General features: G+C 42.3%; 2 protein-coding genes across 4 annotated transcripts; one reads left to right on the forward strand and one right to left on the reverse strand.

Annotated features, from left to right (window-relative positions):
- Positions 1-321: 321 nt before the first annotated feature.
- On the forward strand, positions 322-15,808 carry tecpr1a (tectonin beta-propeller repeat containing 1a). Its single transcript, XM_006800939.2, has 24 exons — positions 322-516; positions 3,330-3,569; positions 4,084-4,266; positions 4,353-4,475; positions 4,564-4,683; positions 4,965-5,139; positions 5,220-5,320; positions 5,820-5,921; positions 6,048-6,196; positions 6,285-6,880; positions 7,028-7,173; positions 7,259-7,414; positions 7,584-7,733; positions 7,870-8,027; positions 8,126-8,356; positions 10,465-10,561; positions 10,764-10,843; positions 10,963-11,019; positions 11,292-11,466; positions 12,094-12,229; positions 12,370-12,462; positions 12,608-12,714; positions 12,924-13,043; positions 14,243-15,808. The coding sequence occupies exons 2-24, from the start codon at positions 3,345-3,347 to the stop codon at positions 14,384-14,386; spliced, it is 3,624 nt and encodes a 1,207-aa protein (XP_006801002.1). The 5' UTR covers positions 322-516; positions 3,330-3,344; the 3' UTR covers positions 14,387-15,808.
- bhlha15 (basic helix-loop-helix family, member a15) lies at positions 15,803-23,763 on the reverse strand. Of its 3 annotated transcripts, XM_006800937.3 has the most exons (4): positions 23,100-23,763; positions 22,856-22,949; positions 22,097-22,288; positions 17,036-17,098 (listed from the first exon to the last, which is right to left on the reverse strand). In XM_006800937.3, the coding sequence occupies exons 1-3, from the start codon at positions 23,427-23,429 to the stop codon at positions 22,104-22,106; spliced, it is 609 nt and encodes a 202-aa protein (XP_006801000.1). In that variant the 5' UTR covers positions 23,430-23,763; the 3' UTR covers positions 17,036-17,098; positions 22,097-22,103. The 3 variants fall into 3 exon arrangements, with proteins under 3 accessions (XP_087701496.1, XP_035768068.1, XP_006801000.1); XM_087845370.1 differs by lacking the exons at positions 22,856-22,949; positions 23,100-23,763 and having other exon boundaries at positions 15,803-17,098; positions 22,097-22,196; XM_035912175.2 differs by lacking the exons at positions 22,097-22,288; positions 22,856-22,949; positions 23,100-23,763 and adding an exon at positions 17,698-17,841 and having other exon boundaries at positions 15,803-17,098.
- Positions 23,764-24,320: the final 557 nt, after the last annotated feature.

Below are 24,320 nucleotides of genomic sequence, written 5' to 3' on the forward strand. Positions count from 1 at the left end.
AGTTCAGTTGTATGATGAGCAAGTGATTCATAAGACAGTTTATTGAATCGTATTAACCCGCTGATGTAAGTGAACCCATCACACTGCCATAATGAAACATGCTTTTCTTCCGAGTACCTTGCCACTGTGTCTTTTTTTTTTTTTTTTTTCAATAAAACATAAAGCCTGAATGTTCATTTTCTGTTGTCTTCTCGCCAATTTAACTGTCTCTTAGCTGAAATGAAAGAAAGTGATTATAATCATAACTTAAGGACTGGAACATGAATTATAGCTTTACAGCGCCCTCTGCTGCTTGTCTGCTAAACAGCACCTCTACGAGCGCCTGCTGCCACGGAAACTGCCGGTGGGAACAGAAATAACAGCACTTCCTGTTTCAAACTGAATCATTTCTGCTGTGAGTGAGCAGCTACGGCACACAGAATGATTCGGACAGCTTACGATCCATCTCCACTGCATGAATGAACAGCTGTGACTTCTCACCACCGCCGACAGCCGCTTTATGAGAGGAGGCTCAAGGTTGGCTGCTTGAACTCTTTCAGTTTGCTATTTCTATCGGGCTAAGCCCGTAAGCCTGTACCAAAACAAGCTGAGCATCGTTAAATCATAGAGCTGGCTTTACTGCACACGTTCGTTTGGGGGCATTTCATTTCACATGTCCCTCTCCTGTCAGTCGCTTCTACAGTAAATATTTCAGGCTAATCTTACACCGTTGCTAATAGGCAGCTACGTACTTTATTACTTGGTAGTAAGCCCCACGGGTGAACAAGCGCAGTCGCTTCAAACATGTGTGTGTGTGATATCTTTATGTATTTTATTGTTACCATCAACCTGGTGTGTGCTGCATGTACAGCTGTGAGTGACAGGATACGCCTTGTAGCAGCAGCAGCGTCCCTACTTGTTACGAGATGCTGTGAAACAGTTGACTGCCACTTAGCTAGCCCAGAGCCCACTCTGTGATCTGTGTACATTTCACACACAGGCTTGGTTATTACAAATGCCACACGTATAGTGTGTTAAATGTGGGTCAGCAAATCGCGCTGAGAAGACATCGAGCAACGCAGTACAAAGGTCATCGCCACTACAGCGCATGATCCAAACAACTAGTTTACAGATGGGTAAACAACTGTTCTCTAAGGAGGCCATTTGGCCCCTATCTCCCTATTTCCCACACACACTTTGTTCATATTTGTGTATAATTGTGGCCTGCTTTTTCCTTCTGTACTGTTGGTGGGTTGTCTTTAGGCTCCTGCTCATTTTAAATTGTGTGGTATGCTTTGCTTGATATGCAGTGGTCATGAAAAATATATTTATACTAATCAAGCATAACATTCTGACCACTGACAGGTGAAGTGAATAACTCTGATTATCTCTTCATTATGGCACCTGTTAGTGGGTGGGTATGCTAGGGAGCAAGTGAACATTTTGTCCTCATAGTTGACATGTTAGAAGCAATAAAAATGGGGAAGCAAACAATTTGAGTCAGTTTCATAAGGGTCAGATTGTGATGGCTAGATGACTAGGTCAGAGCATCTCATAAACTGCAGCTCTTGTGGGGTGTTTCTGGTCTGCAGTGCTCACTATCTATTAAACGTTGTCCAAGGAAGGAAGAATTGTGAACCAGCCAAGGATCACAAATACACTTGGGGTACAAAGTCTGGCCTGTGTGGTCTGATCCAGCTGAAGAACTTCTGTTGCTGCTTGTAGAATAATTTAATGCTGGTTTGGTTCTGGAAAACAAACAAACAAAATCGAGTCCATCACAGTTTGTTGCATATGGGGCTTCATAGCTGCAGACCAGTCAGGGTGCCCATGCTGACCCCTGTCTACGCCTGAAAGCACCACCAGTGAGCATGTGAGCCACAAAAGAAGATGTGCCTAATCTGATGAATCATGTTTATTTGATATATTTTGATATGGACGGCCAGGTGCATGTGGGTGCTTTGCTGGGGAACACCTGACACGACGATGGACTATGGGAAGAAGGCAAGCCGGCTAAGGCAGTGTGATGCTTTGAGAAATGTTCTGCTGGGCAACACTGGGTCCACGTGGATGTTACTTTGACACATAACGCATATCTAAGCATTGTTATAGAGCACGTACATGCTTTCATGGAAACAGCAGGATAATGCGAGAGGCCTGAGAACAGAAAACATTCAAAAATTGAGACAGATAAATAATAAAAGACATGATCGATCACATATTAAGAAAAAGATATGCAAAGGAAGTTGCAGATAGACAGATGCAACCATTTAAAATGTTCCACTGAAATCAGAGATTTCACTGGAACAGTACAGTACAGTACAGCTGCATTTTTAAATTTCTTTGCTCTTTCCATTATTTATCAGCAGTGAAGTATTTCAATCCAGGTTTTCTAAGTTCAGACTGATCAGGAGGTACAGCTAATGTTAAAATGTCCCATGAACTGACATTGTAAGTACTGGTTTAAATTCAATCAAGGGAATCTTGGGAGCAGAGCCTTGTAAGCAAACATCATATAATGCTGCTCACTGCGATTTGCTAGGGAACACCATCCCACTTTTTCATATAAGATATAGTGTTGAGTAAGAAAAGAATCACTTGTGATAAAATCATAATGCACTGCGATACAGTGAGGGGAGATTGGTGGGGGAGACAGATGGACTGGTATAGTGTCTGCAGTATTGTAGAATCACTGTATCCATCTGTTGTGATAAAGAAATAGTTTACTGTGAAAGCAAAACTGTCAGTTTTACTGGCTGATCGATGTTCCTGCTTTTATTTATAGTCACGTATGGTTTGGAGTGAGTGAAAAAATGAGATTGCAGATAGAAGCAGCTGAAACGCGTTTCCTCCAAAGTGTCTCTGGGCTCAGCTTTAGAGAAAGTGTCAGGAACTCACTCATTTACAAGGGGATTTAAGGTGTTTTAACCATCTGACTAGGATGATGTTTCACACATGTCTAAAAGGGAGGGACAAATCCCATGCTGGCATCGGAACACCATGGTGTCCCCCAAGAGAGCTAGAGGAGACGGCCAGGAAGTGGGAGTTCTAGACTGCCGGCTCCACGTACAAGTCCACACATGGACCAACTGTGAAGGATTCAAATTGAGTTTTTACTGATCTGCTTAAAGTGTCCAACCCTATCTCTGAGCCAATTTTACTTATTTTTGCCATGTCCAAAACATTTTTATGAGGCCCAGAGTTTTTAAACACACACTTCAGCTTCTTTACACAGCAGCTGATGCCAAATCTTGTGGTACACGTCCCGGTGTTATAGCCATTCATTCTGGGAAATTGTACAACCTAATTTCAAAGCCACATTATCAGCATTAACCCATTTTCTTCGTCAGGTTCCAGGTGCAGCCATGCCCGTCTCCCTGCTGTGGGCTGTGGACGTCTACGGGCGGGTCTATGGCCTGTCCACGGCGGGGCAGCAGTGGGATCAGTGCCGCGATGCCCAGATGGAGTTCAAGCGGGTCACGGCGGCACAGCAGTGCTGCTGGGGCATCGCCTGCGACAACAACATCTACCTGAACGTTCACGCTTCCGACTTGTCCATCCGCTACCAAGAGGAGACCTATGAAAATCAAGTGGGTCTCTGTGACTAGTCGGGGGCTGTCACTCTTTAATGACTGTATTTACATTAAAATAAGTTCTTGTAAAAGCCAAGAAATATGTAATAAGGAACCCACATTATTTGTCTGTCTTTAAGCAAGTTTGTTATACCTTTTCTTTTTATTATTATCGCACAAGTAAAATTGAAAGTTAAAGTTCCCCATTATATGTTCAGCATCCTCATAAGGCAGAGTCCCACTTCTCTGTTGCTAAATCCACAAGCCATTAGGCTACGTGCTTTAACAAGTGACCCTTAGAAGCATGCTAAACGAGTTTTTAATGGGAAAAAATTCTCACAGTGCAAGATCACGAGACCTTTTTTAACACTGCTTTGTCAGACTATCCCCATTAGGTCGACACTCAGTCATTTTCATTCTTGTGGCCACATCTTCGTGAGATATCTCACTAAAAGTGCTCTTGTTTTCCCTTAATATGAAATAAAAGGCAACACCACCGGCTTTAACGCAGTTCACTTTCTCTTTTTGTCAGCGTTGGAATCCCGTAGACGGTTTCTCTGAACGTTTGCTGCCAAGCGACCGCTGGCAGTGGAGCGACGTCACAGGTCTGCAGCACCAACCTCTGGACAGCTTCCAGCTGCCCTCCAGCAGCTGGGAGTGGGAGGGTGACTGGTATGTGGATGAAAACTTTGAGGGAGAGCCCACAGAGAAAGGGGTGAGTTTAAAAAATGTGTGTCTGCTTCAATTACTGCCCTTTTTTCCTTTCTCTTGTGTGACCAGTTCAGATGTTTGTGTTTCCAGGGATGGACCTATGCCATCGATTTCCCTGCCACCTATACTAAAGACAAGAAGTGGAACTCCTGTGTCCGTCGCAGGCGATGGCTCCGCTACAGGAAGTACAAAGCAATGGACACCTGGGCTAAGGTGGGTGTTACTGTATAACATATGCATGTAATGAGTGCGATGGGTTAATGTGCGTTTTAAGTTCTTGTTTTCCTTGTGTGCATGGCAGATCCCCTCACAGCACACAACTCTACCAGATCCCTTCAGCGACATCAGCTGTGGAGGTTGGGAGATTAGTGAGGAACCCAGGGGCCGTCTGTGTCTGTGGGCTGTATCCCTGCAGGGCAAGGTATAGATTATATATACAGGGCAGCACCTGCCTTGTTTTAGGTATCAGTTGCAATGTTATTATGCTGCTATATGCTCAGATTGAGAATTTCTTGACTGTTGAAGTAATTTGTGTTTATTAACTGTGTATGCTTCAAATCATTTGCTATTAAAAGCAGAGTTAGACGTTAGCAGCATGCTAACTACTTTAAAATGATCCTGTCTCACACATACATTCGTGTCCCACCAAAATTGTTTGATACCAGCTCTTAATTTTCGGAATCTGTCTTTGTCTCTGTTCAGGTGTGGTTTAGAGAGGGAATCTATCACCATAATCCTGAGGGTGCGTCATGGGAGGAGGTGCTTCTACCTGGAGAGGTGGTCCAGATCAGCTGTGGTCCAGCAGACCTGGTCTGGGCTGTGCTCTGGGAGGGGCAGCTCATTGTCAGGGAGGGGATAAGCAGAGACTGCCCTAAAGGTACAGATAGGCTCACTGATGGGAGGGTGACGTGGTGTTTCTGAGTAAATGTTTGAGAATGAATATTTCCTGCAATCCAGGTGCCTCTTGGGCAATAGTGGAGTCTCCCAGCTCCGATGTGGGAGCTACACACGTAGCCGTGGGAAACAACGTGGTCTGGGTTGTGACGAAGGACAATAAAGTAAGAAAGTGTTGCAATCACGTAAAAAAAATCAGCTTTTAATCAGTGGAAGTACTTCCAATAGATTAAATATCTTTGCCTGTTGGCAAATAAGATTTAGCATTTTCCTGTGTCAGTGGCTAATTCTGTTTGTCAGTTTGCACTAGCTGAATGTGCAAAGATGGCAGTGTGACCAAGCTAAAGCTTTCAAATGTTTCACTTATTTATTTATAATGAAGATTTAGTTCTTTCCTCAGCTCAGTAAATGGAGCATAAAGACCAACAAATGCAAAGTAAAAGAACAGAAACAAATATTAGGAGCTGCTCTGCCAATCTTTTATTTTAATAATCTGTGTTGGCACTTCACAGTTCACTCCTAATTTCAGCACTGTGACTGACACGACATGAAAAATGTCTAAACATAGTTAAACAGGCTTGTAACAGCTTGTTGTTAAAACTGCAGGGATTAAACCTGCGATGTCTTCAGAATACCTCTCACTCTACACTCCTGCTTTACCAGGTGTGGTTCAGGCGTGGCGTGAATTCTCATAACCCGTGTGGCTCCGGCTGGATCAGCATGGTTGGAGAAATGATCATGATCAACGTAGGACAGAACGACCAGGTGACTCAGTGTGTCCTCAGTGTAACTGCTGGGAATCTTACAAGGACTGCTACATGGCTTTATTACTGCATGTTTGCAAGTGATGCAGTCATGCTGAGGTTTTCTGAAAGTTGCTGGTGTTCATAGGTGTGGGCTATCAGCTCTGAGGACCGAGCTGTGTACTTCAGACAAGGCGTGACCTCAAGTGAGCTGAGTGGGAAAACTTGGAAGGCTATTACCGTTCCCCGAGACAGAGACCGATCCCACTCCAGCGCCAGCGCAAACAGCCTGCAGAGGTGGATGTGCCTCAGAGGACACACACTCTAGTTAGCTTTTTAAAAATGTAATAATAAAGTTAATTCTCTCTCTGTCTGTGTTTCTCAGTGCCGGATGTTTTTTCTGTGGTGAGGTGCGTGCTCCGTCAGTAGCAAGTGATGCAGAATCAGACCTAGAGAAAGGATCTGCAGATGGGCCCAGTTGCCTGGTCACCTCCACCTCCCCGGATACCTTTGTGGACGCCCCATCTGACCCGCCCACTGACACTCCCAAACCCCGTATCCCCAAGGTCACCAGCGACAGCTTCATCTCTGAACTCGTCTCCGATCGAGAATCAGGGAGGACCTCAAGAGATGTTGGAAAAGCCACTCCCACTGTCCTAGAGGAGGACACCATCTCACACGAAGGAGATGCCAAAGCCCCCTGCACTGGTGTTGCTCTCTCTCCTAGCCAGTCTGGCAGCCCTCTTGATACTCAGTGGAGTAATGTGGATCTGGAGGAGGCACAGAGCCAGCAGGCTCAAACTGGAGCAGTGCTGGACTCAGCTGACACCTGCAGCTTGTCCTCAGTAGCCACGTACACCCTTGCCATGGAGGATCCTTATGGTGGAGACGAGCACCCTCTGTGGGCCTGGGTCAGTGGAGGAGGCTGCTCTGTGGACAGTCACTCCCAGCTCAGCTGGTTTAACTCTGTGAACACTGCATGTGAGTTCAGTGAGCTAACTCACCGTTTTTTTTTAATGTAACTTTAAGTAACATGTAACTTGTATAAAAGGATGTAAAGTCAGTGCTTATGCTCAGTTTCAATGAAGCTGCATTGATGTCATTATTTTTGTCCTTTTATTCATCCAGCCTTAGTCCAGTCGGTCCAGTCCATGAGTTTATCAGTCAGTCCAGCCCAGACGGCAGCTTGGCGAAAACAAATCTTTGAGCAACTCAGCGAGCGGACCAGGAGAGAGATTGATAATTTCAAACATTATGAACAAGCCATAGAACAGGTACCTTGTCAACCATGCACTTTACCACCCGTTTCTTTCATTAGCATGTCATTTGATTCGTTCACTTGATCCAATCCTGTTGCAGTCCGTGTGGGTGAAGAAGGGAAGCATGCAGTGGTGGAGAGACTGGAAGCCACATAAGTGGATAGATGTTCATTTTGCTTTGGAGCAGTTCTCAGGACCAGAGGGCAACAAGGACGGCATCCTGTTCATCTATTACAACTATTATGAGGAAAAGAAGGTTAGACGGAAGTGTGTGTTTGTGTAGTAAAAAAGAGTCTTCCTTAAGTTTTATGTGTTAACTTTTCTTTGATTATCACTTACCGCTGGCTGCGACATAACACCAAAGCAGACTGGCTTACTAAAGGCTTACTGTATATTTCAACTTCTCTTTGCTAACACTTCTTCAGTACCTGCATGCCTTTATCAATGAAGTTACCATCCTGGTTCCTGTGCTAAATGACTCCAAACACACTTTTGCCATCTATACTCCTGAGCGGACCAAACAGAGGTGGCCTATTCGATTAGCGGCTGCCACAGAGCTGGAAATGCATGATTGGGTGGGTATGGAAAGAAAAAATAGCACAGTGGAAAGTAATAATGTAATACTATGCAGCATTTATTCATGTATATCATCTAAAAATGTCTTTTTTCTCCATCTTTGCCTCCCTCCGTCTGCTCTGTCCTGCTCTTCAGCTGGCATTGTTGAGTGTGTCATGCTGTGACTCAAGGGGGATCCACGGTCCTCCCTCCAAACAGGCCATCTGGTCCATTACCTGTAAAGGGGACATCTTTGTCAGTGAGCCCTCACCTGGCCTAGAGGCCGTGCCTTACCCGACACCCTGCGACCAGATGTACGAATGAGCTACACGTCACTAGACTGATGGCTTTAACCTTCTGATATATGACTTTTTATTCTAACCACTTAGCTATATTTCTTTCCTCTCTGCAGGTTCTGGCGGCAGGTTGGAGGCCATCTGCATATAGTGGAGTGTAACAGTGTTGGGATAGTGTGGGGGATCGGCTTTGACCACACAGCCTGGATCTACACCGGGGGCTACGGAGGAGGGTTCTTCCAGGGATTGGCAAGCAGCACAGATAATATTTACACCCAGACAGACGTTAAGAGCGTTTACATTTATGAGAATCAGCGGTGGAACCCCGTTACTGGCTACACCAACAGGTACTGTGCAAGAGTGGAGCTTCTGTCGCTTTGGAAAGTGTTGTCAGAATATATGCGATAATTTGTTTTGTAGAGTTAATTCTGCTATGTCAAGGACACAGAAATATCCAGTCTAATATCTAGCTGTACAATATGTCCACTGTGTAACACAAAGTCAGTTAAACTCCAGGGATGCCAATCTGTCCTTTTAGGAAGCATAAGAATTAATTTAATCTAAGCTGATGCAAGTACAGGAGCAGGTGCACTGGAGAATCAACAATTCAATTCACTTTTATTTATGTAGCACAAATTCACATCAACAGTCACCTCAAGGTGGTTTATTTTATATGGTAAAACCACTACAGTAATACAGAGATAACCCCAACAATCCTACAACTCCCTATAAGTAATCACTTGGTGACAATGGGAAGGAAAACTCCCTTTTAACAGGAAGAAACCTCCAGCAGAATCAAGTTCAGGGAGAGGCGGCTGTCTCCCATGACCGTTTGGGGGGTGAGCGGAGGGAGACGGGACAAAATAATTTAATGATTACTAATGGTTAAATGCAATCAAATATAAACACAAAGAGGTAAGTGAAGAAGAAATACTCACCCACTACAGCCTATTGCAACTAAGTTATGGTTCAGGCTTAACTATAAGCTTTACCAAGAAGGAACGTTTTAAGCCTGATCTTGAAAATAGAGAGGGTGTCTGTCTCCCAAATCCAAACTGGGACCTGGTTGCACAGAAGAGGGGCCCGAAAGCTTACTTGAAAACTCAAGTAAGCCAGCAGTCTCAGAGTGATGTGCTCTGTTAGGATACTGAGATACTGTGAAGTCTTTAAGATCGGAATTTTAGAAAAGGATTTTAACAGGGAGCCAATGAAGTGAAGCCAGTACGAGAGAAATGTATTCGAACTGCTTCCTGTCAGTGCTCTCGCTGCAGCATTCAGCTGAAGGCTTTTCACCGAGATTTCAGAGAAACATGATAATAATGAATTACGGTAGTCCAACCTAGAGGAAATAAATGCATGAAATAATTCTTTAGCATCACTCGAAACAGGATGTTTGTAATTTTAGTGATTGCACAAATGTATGAAGGCAGTTCTACATATTTGTTTTATGTGATCACTCCTGACTGAATTTACTCTAGTTTTGCTTTTTGGCATTTACATTGCACCGGTAGTACAGCTTGTCTAACATAGTACACGCATAAGTAAAATTGCAAGAATGTTTTGAGAGAGAGAGAGCGTCAACCCAGCAGCAGGACCGGCATTTGCTCCTTTGTGCTTGGAGAAAAAGGAGCCCTACAAAAATACTTCTAATAGGCATGTTCATGTTTCTGAGCAAAACTGTCCAAAACAGACTCTGTGCCGGTTTCATCCTTTAGTGGGACCCGTGCTCATACCAGTCCTGCTCCTGTGTTGATGCTCTTTTAGGGCCCTATCCAGCACTCCTCCTGTAACAGCTCAACTCCTGTTATCTCCTCTGCACTCAGACAAATATAACTGTAAAGAGGGGAAATTTTCACATGTAATAAATGTAATAGATCTCATACATTTGTTAAAGCTGCAGTAGGTAGAGATTAAAAAAAAGGGGAAATCATTTTTTTGTGTCTTTTTTTTTTTTATATATATATAAGCCTCTCCCTGCCAACACCAGCAGGTGCAGGTGTTTCACTAAAAATAAGTTAATCGAGAATTTCTGATCCCATTCGCTTCCACTTTAACTGTTACAACAGTGGATTTTAGTTTTTTTTTACATTAATATATGTGTGATTCTTATTTTATTTTTGTATTTTGGGGGGAGACGGAGCCCAGAAAAGAAACAGGATCCTAGTTTCCACAAAGACCAGCTGATGAACAGTGTACTGAAAGGTTGCCTAGCTACACCAAAAACCAACATCTCATCAAGTCCATTTGAGATTTCTTTATTTTATTTTATTATTATTATTATTATTATTAATATTATTTTTACATAAACCGAGCAATTGTAGAAACATTTAACTTTGCCATTGCACTCTGATGTGACAAATAGACAACATATTTTAACAGTCATTTCAGCTGAATCACATGTTGTTTTGATTTGTGTGTGTTTTCTGTCATTGAACGTTGCTATTCTTTCTTTTAGAGGCTTACCAACAGACCGCTACATGTGGAGTGATGCTTCAGGACTACACGAGTGCACCAAAGCAAATACAAAACCTCCTTCCCCTCAGTGGACATGGGTAGGCAAACACACCCACAGTGGGAGATTCCCCGTGTTGATCTGTAACCTTCTCTGTCATAATTACAGTAGCTGCTATTCTTGCCTTCTAACCATTAGTTTGAAAAATACTACTATATTTTCTTAAATATATCACAGATAAGGAGTGTGGCCAGACCTGCAGGTGCGTTGAGTGTTTCACTTCCCCTGTTTGCTGTTTTCAGGTGTCAGAATGGGCTATCGACTACAGCGTGTCTGGCGGGACGGACAGAGAAGGCTGGCAGTATGCAGCTGATTTTCCAGCGTAGGTTTCATATGCTGTTCCTGAAACCCCACCTGCTGCTTCACTTGGTTCAAACTATGATCTTGATTTATTTATCTTTCCTTTAATTCATTCTTTCGCTTCCCCATGTGTCTGTGCAGGTCATATCATGGCTATAAAACGATGAAGGACTTTGTGCGTCGTAGGCGATGGGCAAGGTACTATAAAAAGCATCACTGGCTTATTGGTCTGTGCACTATTTATTCAGCAGGTACACAGCACTCTGAAAGTTGCCATCCCTGTGTTTGTTTTTTAATCAGACTGGGACAAATGGGCCATAATCAGCAAAATATATTATGGTGTTAATCATATAAAGTTTGTTACTGTAGAATTTTAAATTCTGGAGAATATCTGAAATAATGTGCAGGAGGGTATTTAACTGAAGAGATTTGTTGTCAAGGACACCTGTTTATTTGGCCTTAATGCGCAGGAAGTGTAAACTGACCACTACAGGACCTTGGCAAGAAGTTCCCCCCATCGCACTAAGTGATGTGACCATCCTGCCATGTGCAGCTCAGAGCACCGTGGACATGGTTCCTGTGTGGGCGATCAGTAACAAGGGCGACGTGCTTTGCCGACTGGGAGTCACCGCCCTGACGCCTGCTGTGAGTCATTAATAATATGGAAGCGGACACCAAATGAACTGGTTTAACATCTTTGGAGAGCAACCATTAAAGCTTATTGTCATTTTTTCCGCTTGCATAACAAATGCACACAAAGTACAGAGAGGTGCATTAGCACGTTGTCACTTCTTTTTACTGTGGAGGTTCTTTTAGTTCTAATGTGGGCTTCTAGTGTGCGGAGTTTGAGAGATATTTGCATTTATTTCAAATACAACCACTTCAGTCAAAAGAAGATTGTAATTTCTATCAGCAGGGCAGGCATTAATGACAAGAAATATGATATGATGATAATGATGACTGACTAAGGAGACGTTCCATGAATAGGAGCTGGTTGTGGGTTGAAAAGCGGCTTGCAGCATGCAGATTTGCCAGAGTTAGGGTAGCTATATTTGGCTTAATTTCTCATTTGGAGAAAGATAATTATTGTATTATTTTATGCTAAATTTATTAGTGCTTCTAAAGACAAAAAAGGAAAAGGGAAAAAAAAAAGAAATGATGTTTATCAACGGACCAAAAACCTCCAAAGTTTCTTTTATTTCTGTTTATGAACATCTGAATATGGAGAAGCAGGTTTTTGAGAGGTAGTGCTTTCTCTGTCTGCTCTCTCAGGGATCTTCATGGCTCCACGTGGGCACAGACCAGCCTTTCAAGTCCATCTCCATTGGGGCTGCCAGTCAGGTGTGGGCTATTGCCAGGGACGGATCTGCCTTCTACAGGGGATCTGTGTCAGCACAGAACCCGGCAGGTCAGTGGGGAAAAAGTGAAAACTGAAAGTGAAGGCTGAAAATTTTAATTACATTTGTCACGTCTGCATATTGAAATAAAATTTACTCAAGCAGATGCATTTTACCTGTGTTTTATGTGTGCGGGTGTCTCCCTCTGCAGGAGATTGTTGGTACCACATCCCGTCTCCAGCCAAACAGAAGCTGAAGCAGGTATCTGTGGGAAGAACATCGGTCTACACCGTAGATGAGAACGGTAAAGCGCAAAACGCAGCACAGATTTTTATTTACAGCTTAGGTTTATAAGTTACTTTTATAGATGAATGACGTAGTGCGTTCTGTTTATAGTTCCTGGTATGTATTTTTTACAAGATGTCTGATGTGGGTGTTTTTCTATCAAGGTAATCTGTGGTACCGACAGGGTGTGACCCCCAGCTACCCTCAGGGCTCCTCCTGGGAACACGTATCTAACAATGTCCGCAAAGTCTCTGTAGGCCCTCTGGACCAGGTAGGACATTATGGCACCACCTTCATCCATTTCATCCTTAAAAGCTGAAAACAGATTTTACCTCACATATTTATAGGCATGGAGGTTCAGACTTGTTGTCTTTCTAATTTTTGGCGCTTGTAATGTAAAAGTGATTCAGTTCAGTGAACACGTACCACAGCGCATGTTTATTTGTGGGTGATTTTGTTGCTTTTGTTTTGGGGCTGCAGGTATGGATCATAGCAGACAAGGTGCAGGGCAGCCACAGTCTAAGCTGCGGGACGGTGTGCCATCGACTCGCAGTCCAACCCATGCAGCCCAAAGGACAGTCCTGGGACTATGGCATTGGGGTAAAGAAACTGAACAGTGTGACTGTACAGTGGTGGGAAATAACAGTTTCTGAACAGTTTCTAACTTCTATGCTAGTTTGATTTTAGTGGAGAGAAAGAATATCAACCAAAAAACACATGATCTTGATTTATTTATAAATCAGTATGTTTTGAGTCATTGTCATGCTGGACGTCCCATCTACAGCAATTTGGCTGAGGGAAGGAGATTCTCATCCAAGATTTTCCAGTACAGCTCCTCAGTGTGCGGAAGTCGTCATGTACCCTTTGCAGAAAAACAGCTCCAATGTGAAAGCAATTCAGTTTCCATCCTGGTGATCAGGAGTATTTGCGATTGACTGGACTGATTGTAATCTTAGTTCAGTCAGTGATTTGCAAATCAATTTATAACTTTTAACGTAATATGTTTTTTCTGGATTTTTGGTTGATATATATCTCTTTCCAGTAAAGTAAAACTACCATAACAAATTAGAAACGACTTGTTTCTTCATGAGTGAGAAAACTTATTCAACATGAGGTCCAATAATTTCCCCTACTGTATATGTGTCATGAGTGAATTGTCACCATTTTTTTTACTGATCCTGTCCTTCCCAAAATGCAACAAAATAAATGCATATTGTTATCACAGTAATGCAGCAGATTATTGGTAGTTGTTGATATTTTGAGCACGGCAGTCTCCAGCAGATATATTTATTCATCACATTTTTCCACAGACTTAGATTTTTTTATTATCTGCTGAAGTTTGTCTCCTTGTTTTTTAATGCTAAAAAGCATCATCAAGCATCCTGTGCAGCTTGTTCAAGTAAAGTAAACACTGGACATAATCTGGGGTGTGTTCAACATGCTAATTGTAATATTATTTTCTTTTGGCTTGTTTATTTTTTTCATTAAAAAAGAGGGGTAACATTTTATATATGCAGTTTTTATGGGGGATTTTTTTTAATATGAGTTGGATGGGAGGTGTTGAAAACTACAATTACCAACACAAAGTATATCAAGCTTATTGCCGTTTGAAAAAAACAACAACAGTAGAGTAAATATTAGTTGCTGGAACACTTAGTCTTCATGTGCAAACTGCAGTAGAATAACAACAGAAAGGTGTGGCTCCCAGTTTTCAAGGCTTTGTTTAGTGCTTATAGCCAGATGGTAAACAAGCTTATCCTCAGTAATAATAATTATCACCCCTGTGTCACTGTTTTTAGGGTGGATGGGACCATATCACAGTGAGAGGGAACTCTGTAGAACCGCCCCACATCCGTCTTCCCTCTCTAACAGACACCTCATCCCCTCGGAGCCTGCTGGAAGTCAGGAACACGGAGGTCGACAGCAGTACTTCAGGATGTTAGACAAACACAAATTTGTGCACACAAACTGTATAAAAAGAAACAAAACTCAGATTACCTTTGTAGTATTTTTTTAAAGCACAGCTTATTTTAACACTGGAATAGCAAGGTGATCCTTAAATCCTTAGGTTAGAGTTTTCACACCTTGTGAGCCGGTGAAACCGAGCAATGGATCTCAGACAATCAGAGCCATCTCTGATGACAAACATGCTTATCTGATCTGTCCCTGTGTTGTTTTTCATTTGTACTAGGCATTCATGTGATGGTCACGGCATTTTTGTGTATGTTTCTGTAAGTGCGGTTAGTCTTTTGCCATTGAACTTAGTGGTCTTAATTCATTTTTGTCCTTATTTATTAATCAGGATGTGATGTTCATGATATGTGTGGTTTCTGTGTATAGATTACCACAAGTTAAGGTTAAGATGGTAGGGGGGGTTTTATGAAAGATGTATATTTTTTAAAATGTGCTTGAATTGTAGTTGAATAGTTGCTGGACCACCAGCTTCAGAATGAGTGTTATTTTGCATTTTATCCTGTAAGCAACAAGTCAACAGGGCCAGTTAATCTGACGCAAGTTTTATCTTTGTTTACTTGTCTGCTCCTTTTGTCTGCTGATCTGGCACAGCATCGGCACTACTGAATACTTTTATGTGCATCTATGTGTCATCTTTTGGATTCTGAAGACAAGAATTGGGGTGATTATTGCATGTAAAAAGTCAGCTTGTGAGGTAAACTGAACCCACTGTTAGCTGAATGACACTGGCTGAGAGAATTGTAAAAATACACTCCAAAACACGCTGTGTAATTAGCATTAGTCACTTCTAATCAGTCAAGTATTGTTTCTAGACAGATCGTAGAGGTTTACCCATGGACTGCTGTTTGGTGCCAGGATGTAGCAGCTGTTAGAACACCTACACTGGTTTAAACTTACACATGCCTTGTGCAAAGACTTTTGATGTTATTACCTAAAAAATCTTATCATTATCATGAAGCATGTACACTGGTGAATATTGTAAAAAAGAGGAAAATTACTGTAGTCTTACAGCTGAAACGCTCAAACTGAACCTTCCTCTTTCTCAGGAGTGCTGCATGTTGTTTACTTCCTTTGACATAATGGTTGTAGAATGACTGAGCAGTAAGGGGGGGGAAAAACATTATCTTTTGTTGCAAGATTGCAAAATACTAGTATCTACTCAGTATCGTGGCAGTTGTAATATTACACGGACTACTAAACATCATGCACGGGCATCAGTTTGTCGATAGCTGCTTAAATGCACCTTCGCTGTCTAAATCTGAACTATTTGTAAATGTTGCAAGTGAGATCTCTATTATCTGTGAATACTGAACATTGTGTGTGGTCCATTTGTGTATGGTCAAAAAAAGAAACAGTCTGTGTCAATAATAAATAAATGTATTTATTAATAACGACTTCTCAAATGTTTTTTTCCCCGTTATGATGTTTCACACAAAGTTTGCAGCTTAAACACACATGGAAACACAGCAGGGAGAGGGGATAAGCAAGTAACATACACGTTAAATAGCATCTGTGCCTTTAAGAACTCTTCTGTGTGCAGAAGAAGAGAAATGAGCTACGCGTTCAGATCAAGGGTGGATTATCATTGTGAGCGCTTTCTTGCAACAACACCTCAATATTTAAGCCTTCTGCTTGGTTGTCTTTCTTTCATGGATGCAACAGTTATGGCTCGAGGTTACACTGAGCAGGTTTCTCAAGAGTCGATACAAGAAGATGGCAAGATAATCCCCTTCCCCAGTTTAAACCACAACACAAGAAGAAAAAAAACATAAGGGTGGAAAAAAAGCAGCCCTTCTTTCCTGGGCACATACATTACACAACTATGGTCCATTTGGTTTCACTTTCCAGTCTGCATTCTTCATGTCTGCTGTATAAAATCCTTCCATATTTTGCATGGAGTTCTGCACAGCCCACCTCTTGCTAGCATTTATTAGAGGTCTATGATCTGGGGGGGAGGGGGGGAGCCCACTTCCTACAGAAAACACAGCTGAACGTCTCTAAGAGTGTGACTGTAGGAAGTGGGTAATGCTTGATTTGTCCAGCCCTCCTCCTGGTGGCTCCCCTTGCTTTAATCTTACTGTTAGCTTTGCTGGCTGAAGCTATGCATGCTGGTGAGGTATTGGGTGAGACCTTCCTCCCCCTCTTCCTCCAGGTGCTGCTGGTAGCACTGGAGGAGCTTGGCAGCGCTGGCCTCTGAAGGGACCCCGTCAGCAGGCAGGCAGCCCCCTGACATATCCAGGATGATGGTGGTCAAAGCTTTGATGTAATTCTTAGCCAGGGTCAGCGTTTCGATCTTGGACAGCTTCTTCTCGGTTTTCACATGCGGGATGGCCTCGCGCAGCGCTTGGAAGGCGTTGTTGAGTTTGTGCATGCGCTGGCGTTCCCTTTCGTTGCTTTCCAGTCGACGGATGCTGCGCTCTTTGGTGCTGGAGCCGTGCTTGCGTCGCCGTCCTCCTCCCTGCCTCTTGCCATCGCCGCTCCTCAGAGAGCCCCTCCAGGAGCCACGGATCCGGACCGAGGCCTCTGAGCCTTCCTGCTCGCTGGAGCCCGGCTCTGTGTCTGGCTCGAATTCCGGCTCCGGGTCGGACCAGGTCCTTCTGGATGGCTTCACAGCCTTCCCTTTGGATTTCATCTTGCTACTCCTCTTATCTCTGACAGAACAGATCTCAGCTTCAACAAACCTGGAAGACAAGATAGGAGTGTTAAGGACAAGAAAAAAAAGGGTATAAAGTGGCCCGCTTCATAGTTTTCCTTCAGTCAGCTCCAGTTCAAACAACTTGGCATCCTGTTGTATCTAATCAGACTCTTGCAGTGTGAAAACTCCATGATGTTGGTGTGTTACTCCACACCTCTTACCCCACAGTTCAGAGATAATGCCCATGTCAAGGTTACACTCACAAAAACAGACCTGGCAGCTCACAGCAACAGCAAAGCTCTTTAACTTCACTTTAACTCACTGCATAGTTTGGCTTCACATATTAAGACTAAACCATCAGCTCCTAAACTTATTTAAGAAGAGGTTCTATTACTATTATATATTTTAAATGTGAATTTACAAACAGTGACAGTTTAAACTATACTATCACACGCTGTCAGATAAAGGTGTTTTACATAGATAAGTACACACAATAAAAAAAAAACGGGTATTTCTCCATCATCGTCATTATTTCCCTAACCTCAGCTTAATCACACCAACGGCAGTGCTGTGACCGATATGAAGATGAGCAGACACAAGTCAAATTCACTCACAACACAAATGGAAGGGAACTAAAAGCCTTACCTGGGAAGTTAAACTAATATTCTCCCTCCTGTTTCTTTTTACAGAAAAAGCGTCAGCATGCAGCCGGACATGATCAGCGACATAAAGTCAATTAAAGGAGCAGTGGGAATGAAGGAGCGCGAGAGCAGCACATCAGCGCGAGGCTCACAGATAACTGTCACACGTGAACGGCTACCTGTTGCTAACAGATGTACACGTCGCGCTGTTCAGCCAATCAGAGAGACAGCCCTTTCCCCCCGCTAGCTCCGCCCTCAACCCCAAACCTCCCAACAACCTGCTGCTGTTGCTGCAGAAAGCCACAGATGTGCAAGAATTATACTCAACTTACATTTATACTAGGATGTTTTTTATTTTTATTTTTGGGGGATTCAGATTAACTTTGGCTCCCACTAATGTTTTCCAACGATACTTAGTAGTTGGTGGAAGCAGCATTCAAATCCAGGGATCATCTTATATAAACATGGTTAGGGAGACATATCTAAGTGTCCTGCAGGCTTGTGTGCTTTAATATCTGTGCTGTTCATTTGAGAAAAAGCACAAATAGCAGTCAGAACACAGCTATTCAGTTCAGAAAGTGAAATACGTGGAGCACTTTTATAAAATATTAACTAAACAATTGGTTGAATATGCATACTTACCATTCACAAGTTCCAGCTGACAGCTGATATTTGCATAGATTCTGAGAACAGTGAAAATTTGTGTGCTGTAGTTCAGTGATGAAAAAAATATTTAATTGAAACCCTTTCAGTGTTAGTTTGGCCAGTTTACCTGGTGAATTAAGAATATTTTGATGTAATATTTTTGCGTTTCCTGCTTCCCATTTCTAGAAAGTGTAGTTGTTTTGCAGTTGACAAGCAAAATGTTAAGGATTTACTGGCTAACTAATGTAACTGAGGAGTTTTACTTTACTGTATTTCATTAAAAAAAAACAATTAAGGGAATATAATGACATTGCAGTGGTGGAATTGAATGGTATGGTCTAATATTTTAAAAACCCTTACAAAAGCTGCTCTTTTTTCCATACTGATATGCCGATAACACGCTCAGCAACAGCATTTCCAACTGTGAAATGCTTTTTTATTCATTCAGGTGAACACAAGTAAACCTTCTTCTTTTTCTGTTAAGCTGCAGACGTGCTCTTACCTTTAAGACAACTGTAGTAAAGTTAGTTCGTCTGAACAGTTAACATATTTTCCATTGTGACTTATCACCTTGTGCTGCTTCATTTGAATACAGTCCTCCAGGCTACAGCTGAATGTAGGCCTCATTTAAACGTTGCTCCAATATTTGCTTTTCAACAGACAAACCTTTTGAGCTTTTTGCATTACATTACTTCTGATGGACAGCCTCAGGCCACTAGAAAACTAAAAAAAAACACACACATTACAAAAAACAAGCCATAAAAGAAAAGCAGAACAACTGCAATTATTAACACGCTCCTTCTTCACATGGAAATGTGATCTGCAGTAATCCAACTGTTTAACTTGGCAGCCTAATGCAGCTGTTGGCAGTTAGTATTACCTTATGTTGTGGTAGCAAGTCTACAAAGACAGGGAGGAGTCACTACAGTGAGATATACTGACTGCTCATCAGTGACTGCATTTGCAGTGTCTGCAAACATCTGGAAGATTAGGGACAAACCCTGATGGTCTTCAATTCCACATTTTGCTTCAGTGACACATATACACAGGCAGAGAGACTCACAAGGTTAAATGATTGCAGTTATGCTATCGCAGTGCATAGATACTGGATGTTTATATATCAGGTGGTGATTCCTCATTTGGGTAGGTAGGAATACATACAAATTTAAAACAATGTTGGGGAAGGGCTTAAAGTAATGGGGCAATGGGCTTGTCGCTTCAAGCTACCTGCTTTTGACATTTGAGTTTTGGTGTTTTGAAATTCAATGTGGCGAATGAGAGGTGACTCTGACTGTGAATCTGAGACACAGTGCAGGCTCGTGGGATAGCAATTTGTCAGTCATAAGACTGACCCTGCTTTATCCTCCCTTTCGACTCTAAAGGCACCCATAATTTCCAGAATTAACATCACGTTTGATTTGGGGAGGTCTGAAGCTAGTGATGGAGAACATAATCTGATTAGAAAGGTGTTTACTGAGTTCAAAGGTCAGGAGTGCCCGAGGGCTGTTTTCTCATAGACTTCTACAGTATCAGTACAGTATTCAACAGTATCTATCTTTTAGAAACCACAGGAGTTGCTCCTGACTGGCGTCCACATATGTGGACATCACATTTTGGGTTATTTAGACCAAAATACTCAGTTTTGCTCTACAAGGGCCTGATATCTTGGCCCTTATTTTTCTTAAAAACAAAAATAAGGTAAAAAAAAAAAAAAATCTGGTAATTCTTTGTTTTTACATTCATCGGGCCCCAATCAGCCCAAATATCAAAGAGAAATTAAAAATGCGTGCCGTGGAAGAGTTCGGGTCTTAGGAGGTTAAGACACATCCACATTGGCCTCACTTTTCAGATCTGGACACTATGAACCAGTTATGCGTCGGCGGCCCACATTCAGCTTTGTGTGCTTATTCTTACTATATGGCCTACACACTCACAAGAACTAAACAATGGTGTTGCTGTTTGTGATGAAACAAATCTCTAGAAAACATACAAAACTTCATGTCTATACACAGAAACCACACTGCTTCATGGCAGTTGGCCACTACATTTTTTCTATTCAACAAGTTAATGGCTAATGGATTTCTTATTATTTTAGTTACTCCATTTAGGGGTCACAGTGGATTATCAGCCTCTATCTCACTATCATCTATCTATGATATCTATCTATTCTATCATCCACCTTGGTCACTTCAACCCACTACTTGTCTTCCTTTGCTCCATCCATGAATCTTCTCTGAGGTCTTCCTCCTTTCCTCCTGTTGGGAGCTTCATCTTCAACATCTTTGGTCCAATCTTTCCTCTGCACATGCCGAAACCATCTCAGCCTCACCTCTCTAACTTTTTCTCCAAACCTCTTAGTCTGAGCATAACAACATTAGCACAGTGTTGGGATGTCACAGACACAGCAACGTTACAGGTGTGGAGCTCCCAGCTTTTAGAAGCAAACACTTCCAGCGTTTGATGCCCTTGAGCAGCTTGTGTGTGTGTGTGTGTGTGTGTGTGTGTGTGTGTGTGTGTGTGTGTGTGTGTGTGTGTGTGTGTGTGTGGGTGTGTGTGTGTGTGTGTGTGTGTGTGTGTGTGTGTGTACTTCTATTACTCGTGTTGTGGGAACATAAACCTGTTTACACAGTCACACAGTGGGGACTCGCCTCCCATATAAGGATAAAAGCCCCAAAAGTCCACATAATGTCAATCATTAGAGGATATTTAGGAAGACGCTTGGCTTAAGGTTACTATAAGTCTCTAATAAATGAATGGGATTTATTTTGATGTCTTCTAAAGAGATGTGTGTGTGTGTGTGTGTGTGTGTGTGTGTGTGTGTGTGTGTGTGTGTGTGTGTGTTTGTGAACAGTAAGACAGGTCCTGCCAGGTTTCCTTCCCTCCTCAGGTACATTGTATCTAATCAACCAAACCTTGCTGAAGTTGCCTCTGTGGAAATATTATCTTTGCGCTTTAGTGTGCACAGTTTCTGCCTCCATTGGCCCTAAGGCTTACAGTGTTTATTTTACCACAGCTGCTGATATGTTCTGAGCTCAACACACTTCAGTGATGAGGCAAGCAAACAGGGCCCCCCCAAGCATGCTCTGTTTGAGCAAAACAAACCGTATAAACAACATATTTTCTTCAACACCAACATTAGCCTGAAAATTACAGCAATTTAAAGATAAAGTGCGACTGCAGAAGCACACAGGAGTTTGTTAAACGCACGTAAGTTTGAGCGGCCGTGTTTCTGTTTCCTACATCGAGTCCAAGGACGCAACCTGGCATAAAGAGTAGCTTCCAACGCAGTTTGCAGCTGGAAAGGCACCAGCACTCTTATGCAACTCTTATTTGCCGTTATTTGACATCATGGGCAGTAATCTTGTCATACCAACAACTGTGAAAACTGAATGCGCTGTCAGAGAGTCCTGCTCGGCTGTGATGTCATGAATGGCAAGTGCGCTGAATCTATTTGGAGCAAAGACGGAGTGAAAAAAAAGCTATTAAAATCCCTGACTCATCATAAAGGGGGGAGGGCGGGTAGGAGATGAGTTAGGGTGAAGAGGAGAGATCTGGATGATTAGTCAGTTTTTCCATTAGGCCAAGGCTGGCTCTCTGAAAGAAAAACAAGTGTGGATGTCACATTAGGCCATGGCGACAGTGAGATGGCCTTAGGCTGAAGGCAGACATTCTGATAGAAAGGCTGTCTTTACTTTACCACGTTTCATCAAAATCACCACATGCAGCTCAGTATGTGTGTGCATTTGCGTGTCACTCACCCTTATCTCACTCCAGGTCGGACTCAGTGACATAGGTGAGGAAAAGGCAGGTTTGGGGTAGACGGCCATTCTCTGGTCTGGACTGGGCGGTCCGGTTATGTGTCTGCAGTAGGCTGTAGGGATGAGAGTGCCCGTCATACTGAAAATGGCAGCTCTTCTCCAAAGCCGAGAAGTCATCCTCCCATTCGAAGGCTGCACGCAAAACCAACCACATATATAATTAGCCACACTGACAACTGTGTGATATCCTGCAGTGCACGGTGCAACCCTTGGTCTTGTTACATTGTCATTAGCCTTTTGTTTGATACAGATAAAAAGATAAAACTGTTAATAACACTGCCAAATATTATTTAGAATTATACTGCTGTTGCTGATGGTGATAACATCACCATCATATTTTATGAGCTCATTGTTCCGTCTCTCTGTAAATAAAAAGGAAAAAATAATGTAAAAAAAACACAGTAACGCCAGCCTTTCTACAGCTTCATCTGCAAGCCACTTTGCAACCCACCTCGAGCCCAGCTCCTTTTCATGCCGACCCCAATTTTGTTGCTATGGATACCTGCAATAGTGAGGTATTGCTACTGCTCTCTCTGCCTCAGCTTTACATGATGATACTACTAAATATAAATTACAGCATGAATGAATGCGTTAAGTAAAAGTGGAATATGTTTCACTGGTACGGTGTGTGTTTTGCTCTTTTTCTAAATAATGGCATACAATCTACAAAATCACTTGTGTAATTCTTGAAGACATTACCATTATCTTCTAATGTGACACCTGGCAGGTTGGAGGAATAGCTGCTCATCAGAGATGTGTAAGACTCAAAGTGCATCTCCAGAGTTGGACTCTCCTGAGAATAAACAGGAAGTATTCAGTATTCAGTAACATGGTTGAAACAGTCCTGTTAAAAACATTTAATAAACACATTATTAGCTACAAAAAGATAAAAGGCCTCAAAATGCATTAAAATAAAGGTTAAAGTAGAACAGGAAATCAGTACCTGATCAAACAGGTAGACAATGACATCATCATCAAATGACACACTCTTCCTTATTTTCACTTTACCGTCCCGTCCGCATGATTCTCCTGGATGATTGTAGTTTTGAGAGGATGTTGGAAGTCTTCTTTGGTTGGCAGTATTTAAATTTTCTCCATCAACATTTTCCCTCTGGTCATTCTCAGAGTTAGTGTTCGGACAGAAGGGGCATTGGGCAGTGGAGCTTTTCATAGCTGTCGTATTGTTGTTGTCACTGATAAGACAATCACTATTCCCAAGAAAAGTATTGCAATTCTGCAAGGAGTAAATGTCACTAAAAAGTTGTGCTGGCATACAGTCATCGCTGAAACTGATAAACTTATTGTGGTGATCTTGGCGGGCGGCCACATTTAAATTCTTTGTGTTAAAACTGTGTCCCACACATTTAAACTAAGTCTTGTCCAAGTGGAGAAACTGTACCAAAAAGATCAAGCAAAGCAAACGCTAGTTGCTTGATCCGTCGGCGCTGGCGACAGAGGGAGAAGGATGATGATGCTGTTACCAAGCTTGATCTGGAGTCAGTGCTCCTCCACGGTTTACAGGTTGAGCAGCATCTCTGAAAGCAGAAGCAGGTGACTGGTAGTCCCTCCTCGTCATCCTGTATCATCTGACCTGAGGACATCCACGAATGAAGCTCTTCATCCCTGTATGAATGATTCACAATGACTCAAACAGCTTCACCTCAAACTAATTAACGCACTGTGTGATGTGATGTGTTTCTTGCCTTGCTGTTGTCATGGTGATGTTTGTACTCTCAGCATATTCACAGATTGGCAAATACAGAGATAATACAAGTTATAATAAAATAAAATTCATTATGTAGGCCAATACACTCACTATGTTATAGTTATAATTAAAAAACCCAATCTATATAGAATATAATTTTACTGTTTGCTCATTTTGTAAAGTCTTGTAGCCAAACTGATTTTACCAGCTACAGAGTACCAATGTTTGTTCCGCTTACTCCAATATTTACAGGTTTATTTACCTAAGAATTTATTTATTTACCTTGAGAATCTTAAAAAGCATATAGTGAAATGGTAGTTGGGAGTGGAACAATTTATTATATTTTGTACCTTTAGCATACACTATTAAAAATGCAGACATGTGACTAATGAAAGAAAGAATCTTGAACTTGTGACTCCCTAAGCGAGGGAGTTAAAGCACTTTGTTGTGTTCTGAGGC

The sequence above is a fragment of the Neolamprologus brichardi genome, chromosome 8 (genome assembly GCF_056152115.1).
Source record: "Neolamprologus brichardi isolate AB-2024 chromosome 8, ASM5615211v1, whole genome shotgun sequence".
In the NCBI taxonomy this organism is placed as follows: domain Eukaryota; kingdom Metazoa; phylum Chordata; class Actinopteri; order Cichliformes; family Cichlidae; genus Neolamprologus; species Neolamprologus brichardi.

Coding starts and splice junctions, on each gene's coding strand:
- tecpr1a (XM_006800939.2), top strand. CDS start 3,345: ATGCCCGTCTCCCTGCTGTGGGCTGTGGACGTCTACGGGCGGGTCTAT. Junction 5,922..6,047: donor ACGTAGGACAGAACGACCAG/GTGACTCAGTGT, acceptor TGGTGTTCATAG/GTGTGGGCTATCAGCTCTGA. Junction 12,463..12,607: donor CTACACCGTAGATGAGAACG/GTAAAGCGCAAA, acceptor TTTTCTATCAAG/GTAATCTGTGGTACCGACAG.
- bhlha15 (XM_006800937.3), bottom strand. CDS start 23,429: ATGCCAGCACAACTTTTTAGTGACATTTACTCCTTGCAGAATTGCAAT. Junction 22,950..23,099: donor TTGTCTACCTGTTTGATCAG/GTACTGATTTCC, acceptor GTTTATTCTCAG/GAGAGTCCAACTCTGGAGAT. Junction 22,289..22,855: donor TGTCACATTAGAAGATAATG/GTAATGTCTTCA, acceptor TTTTGCGTGCAG/CCTTCGAATGGGAGGATGAC.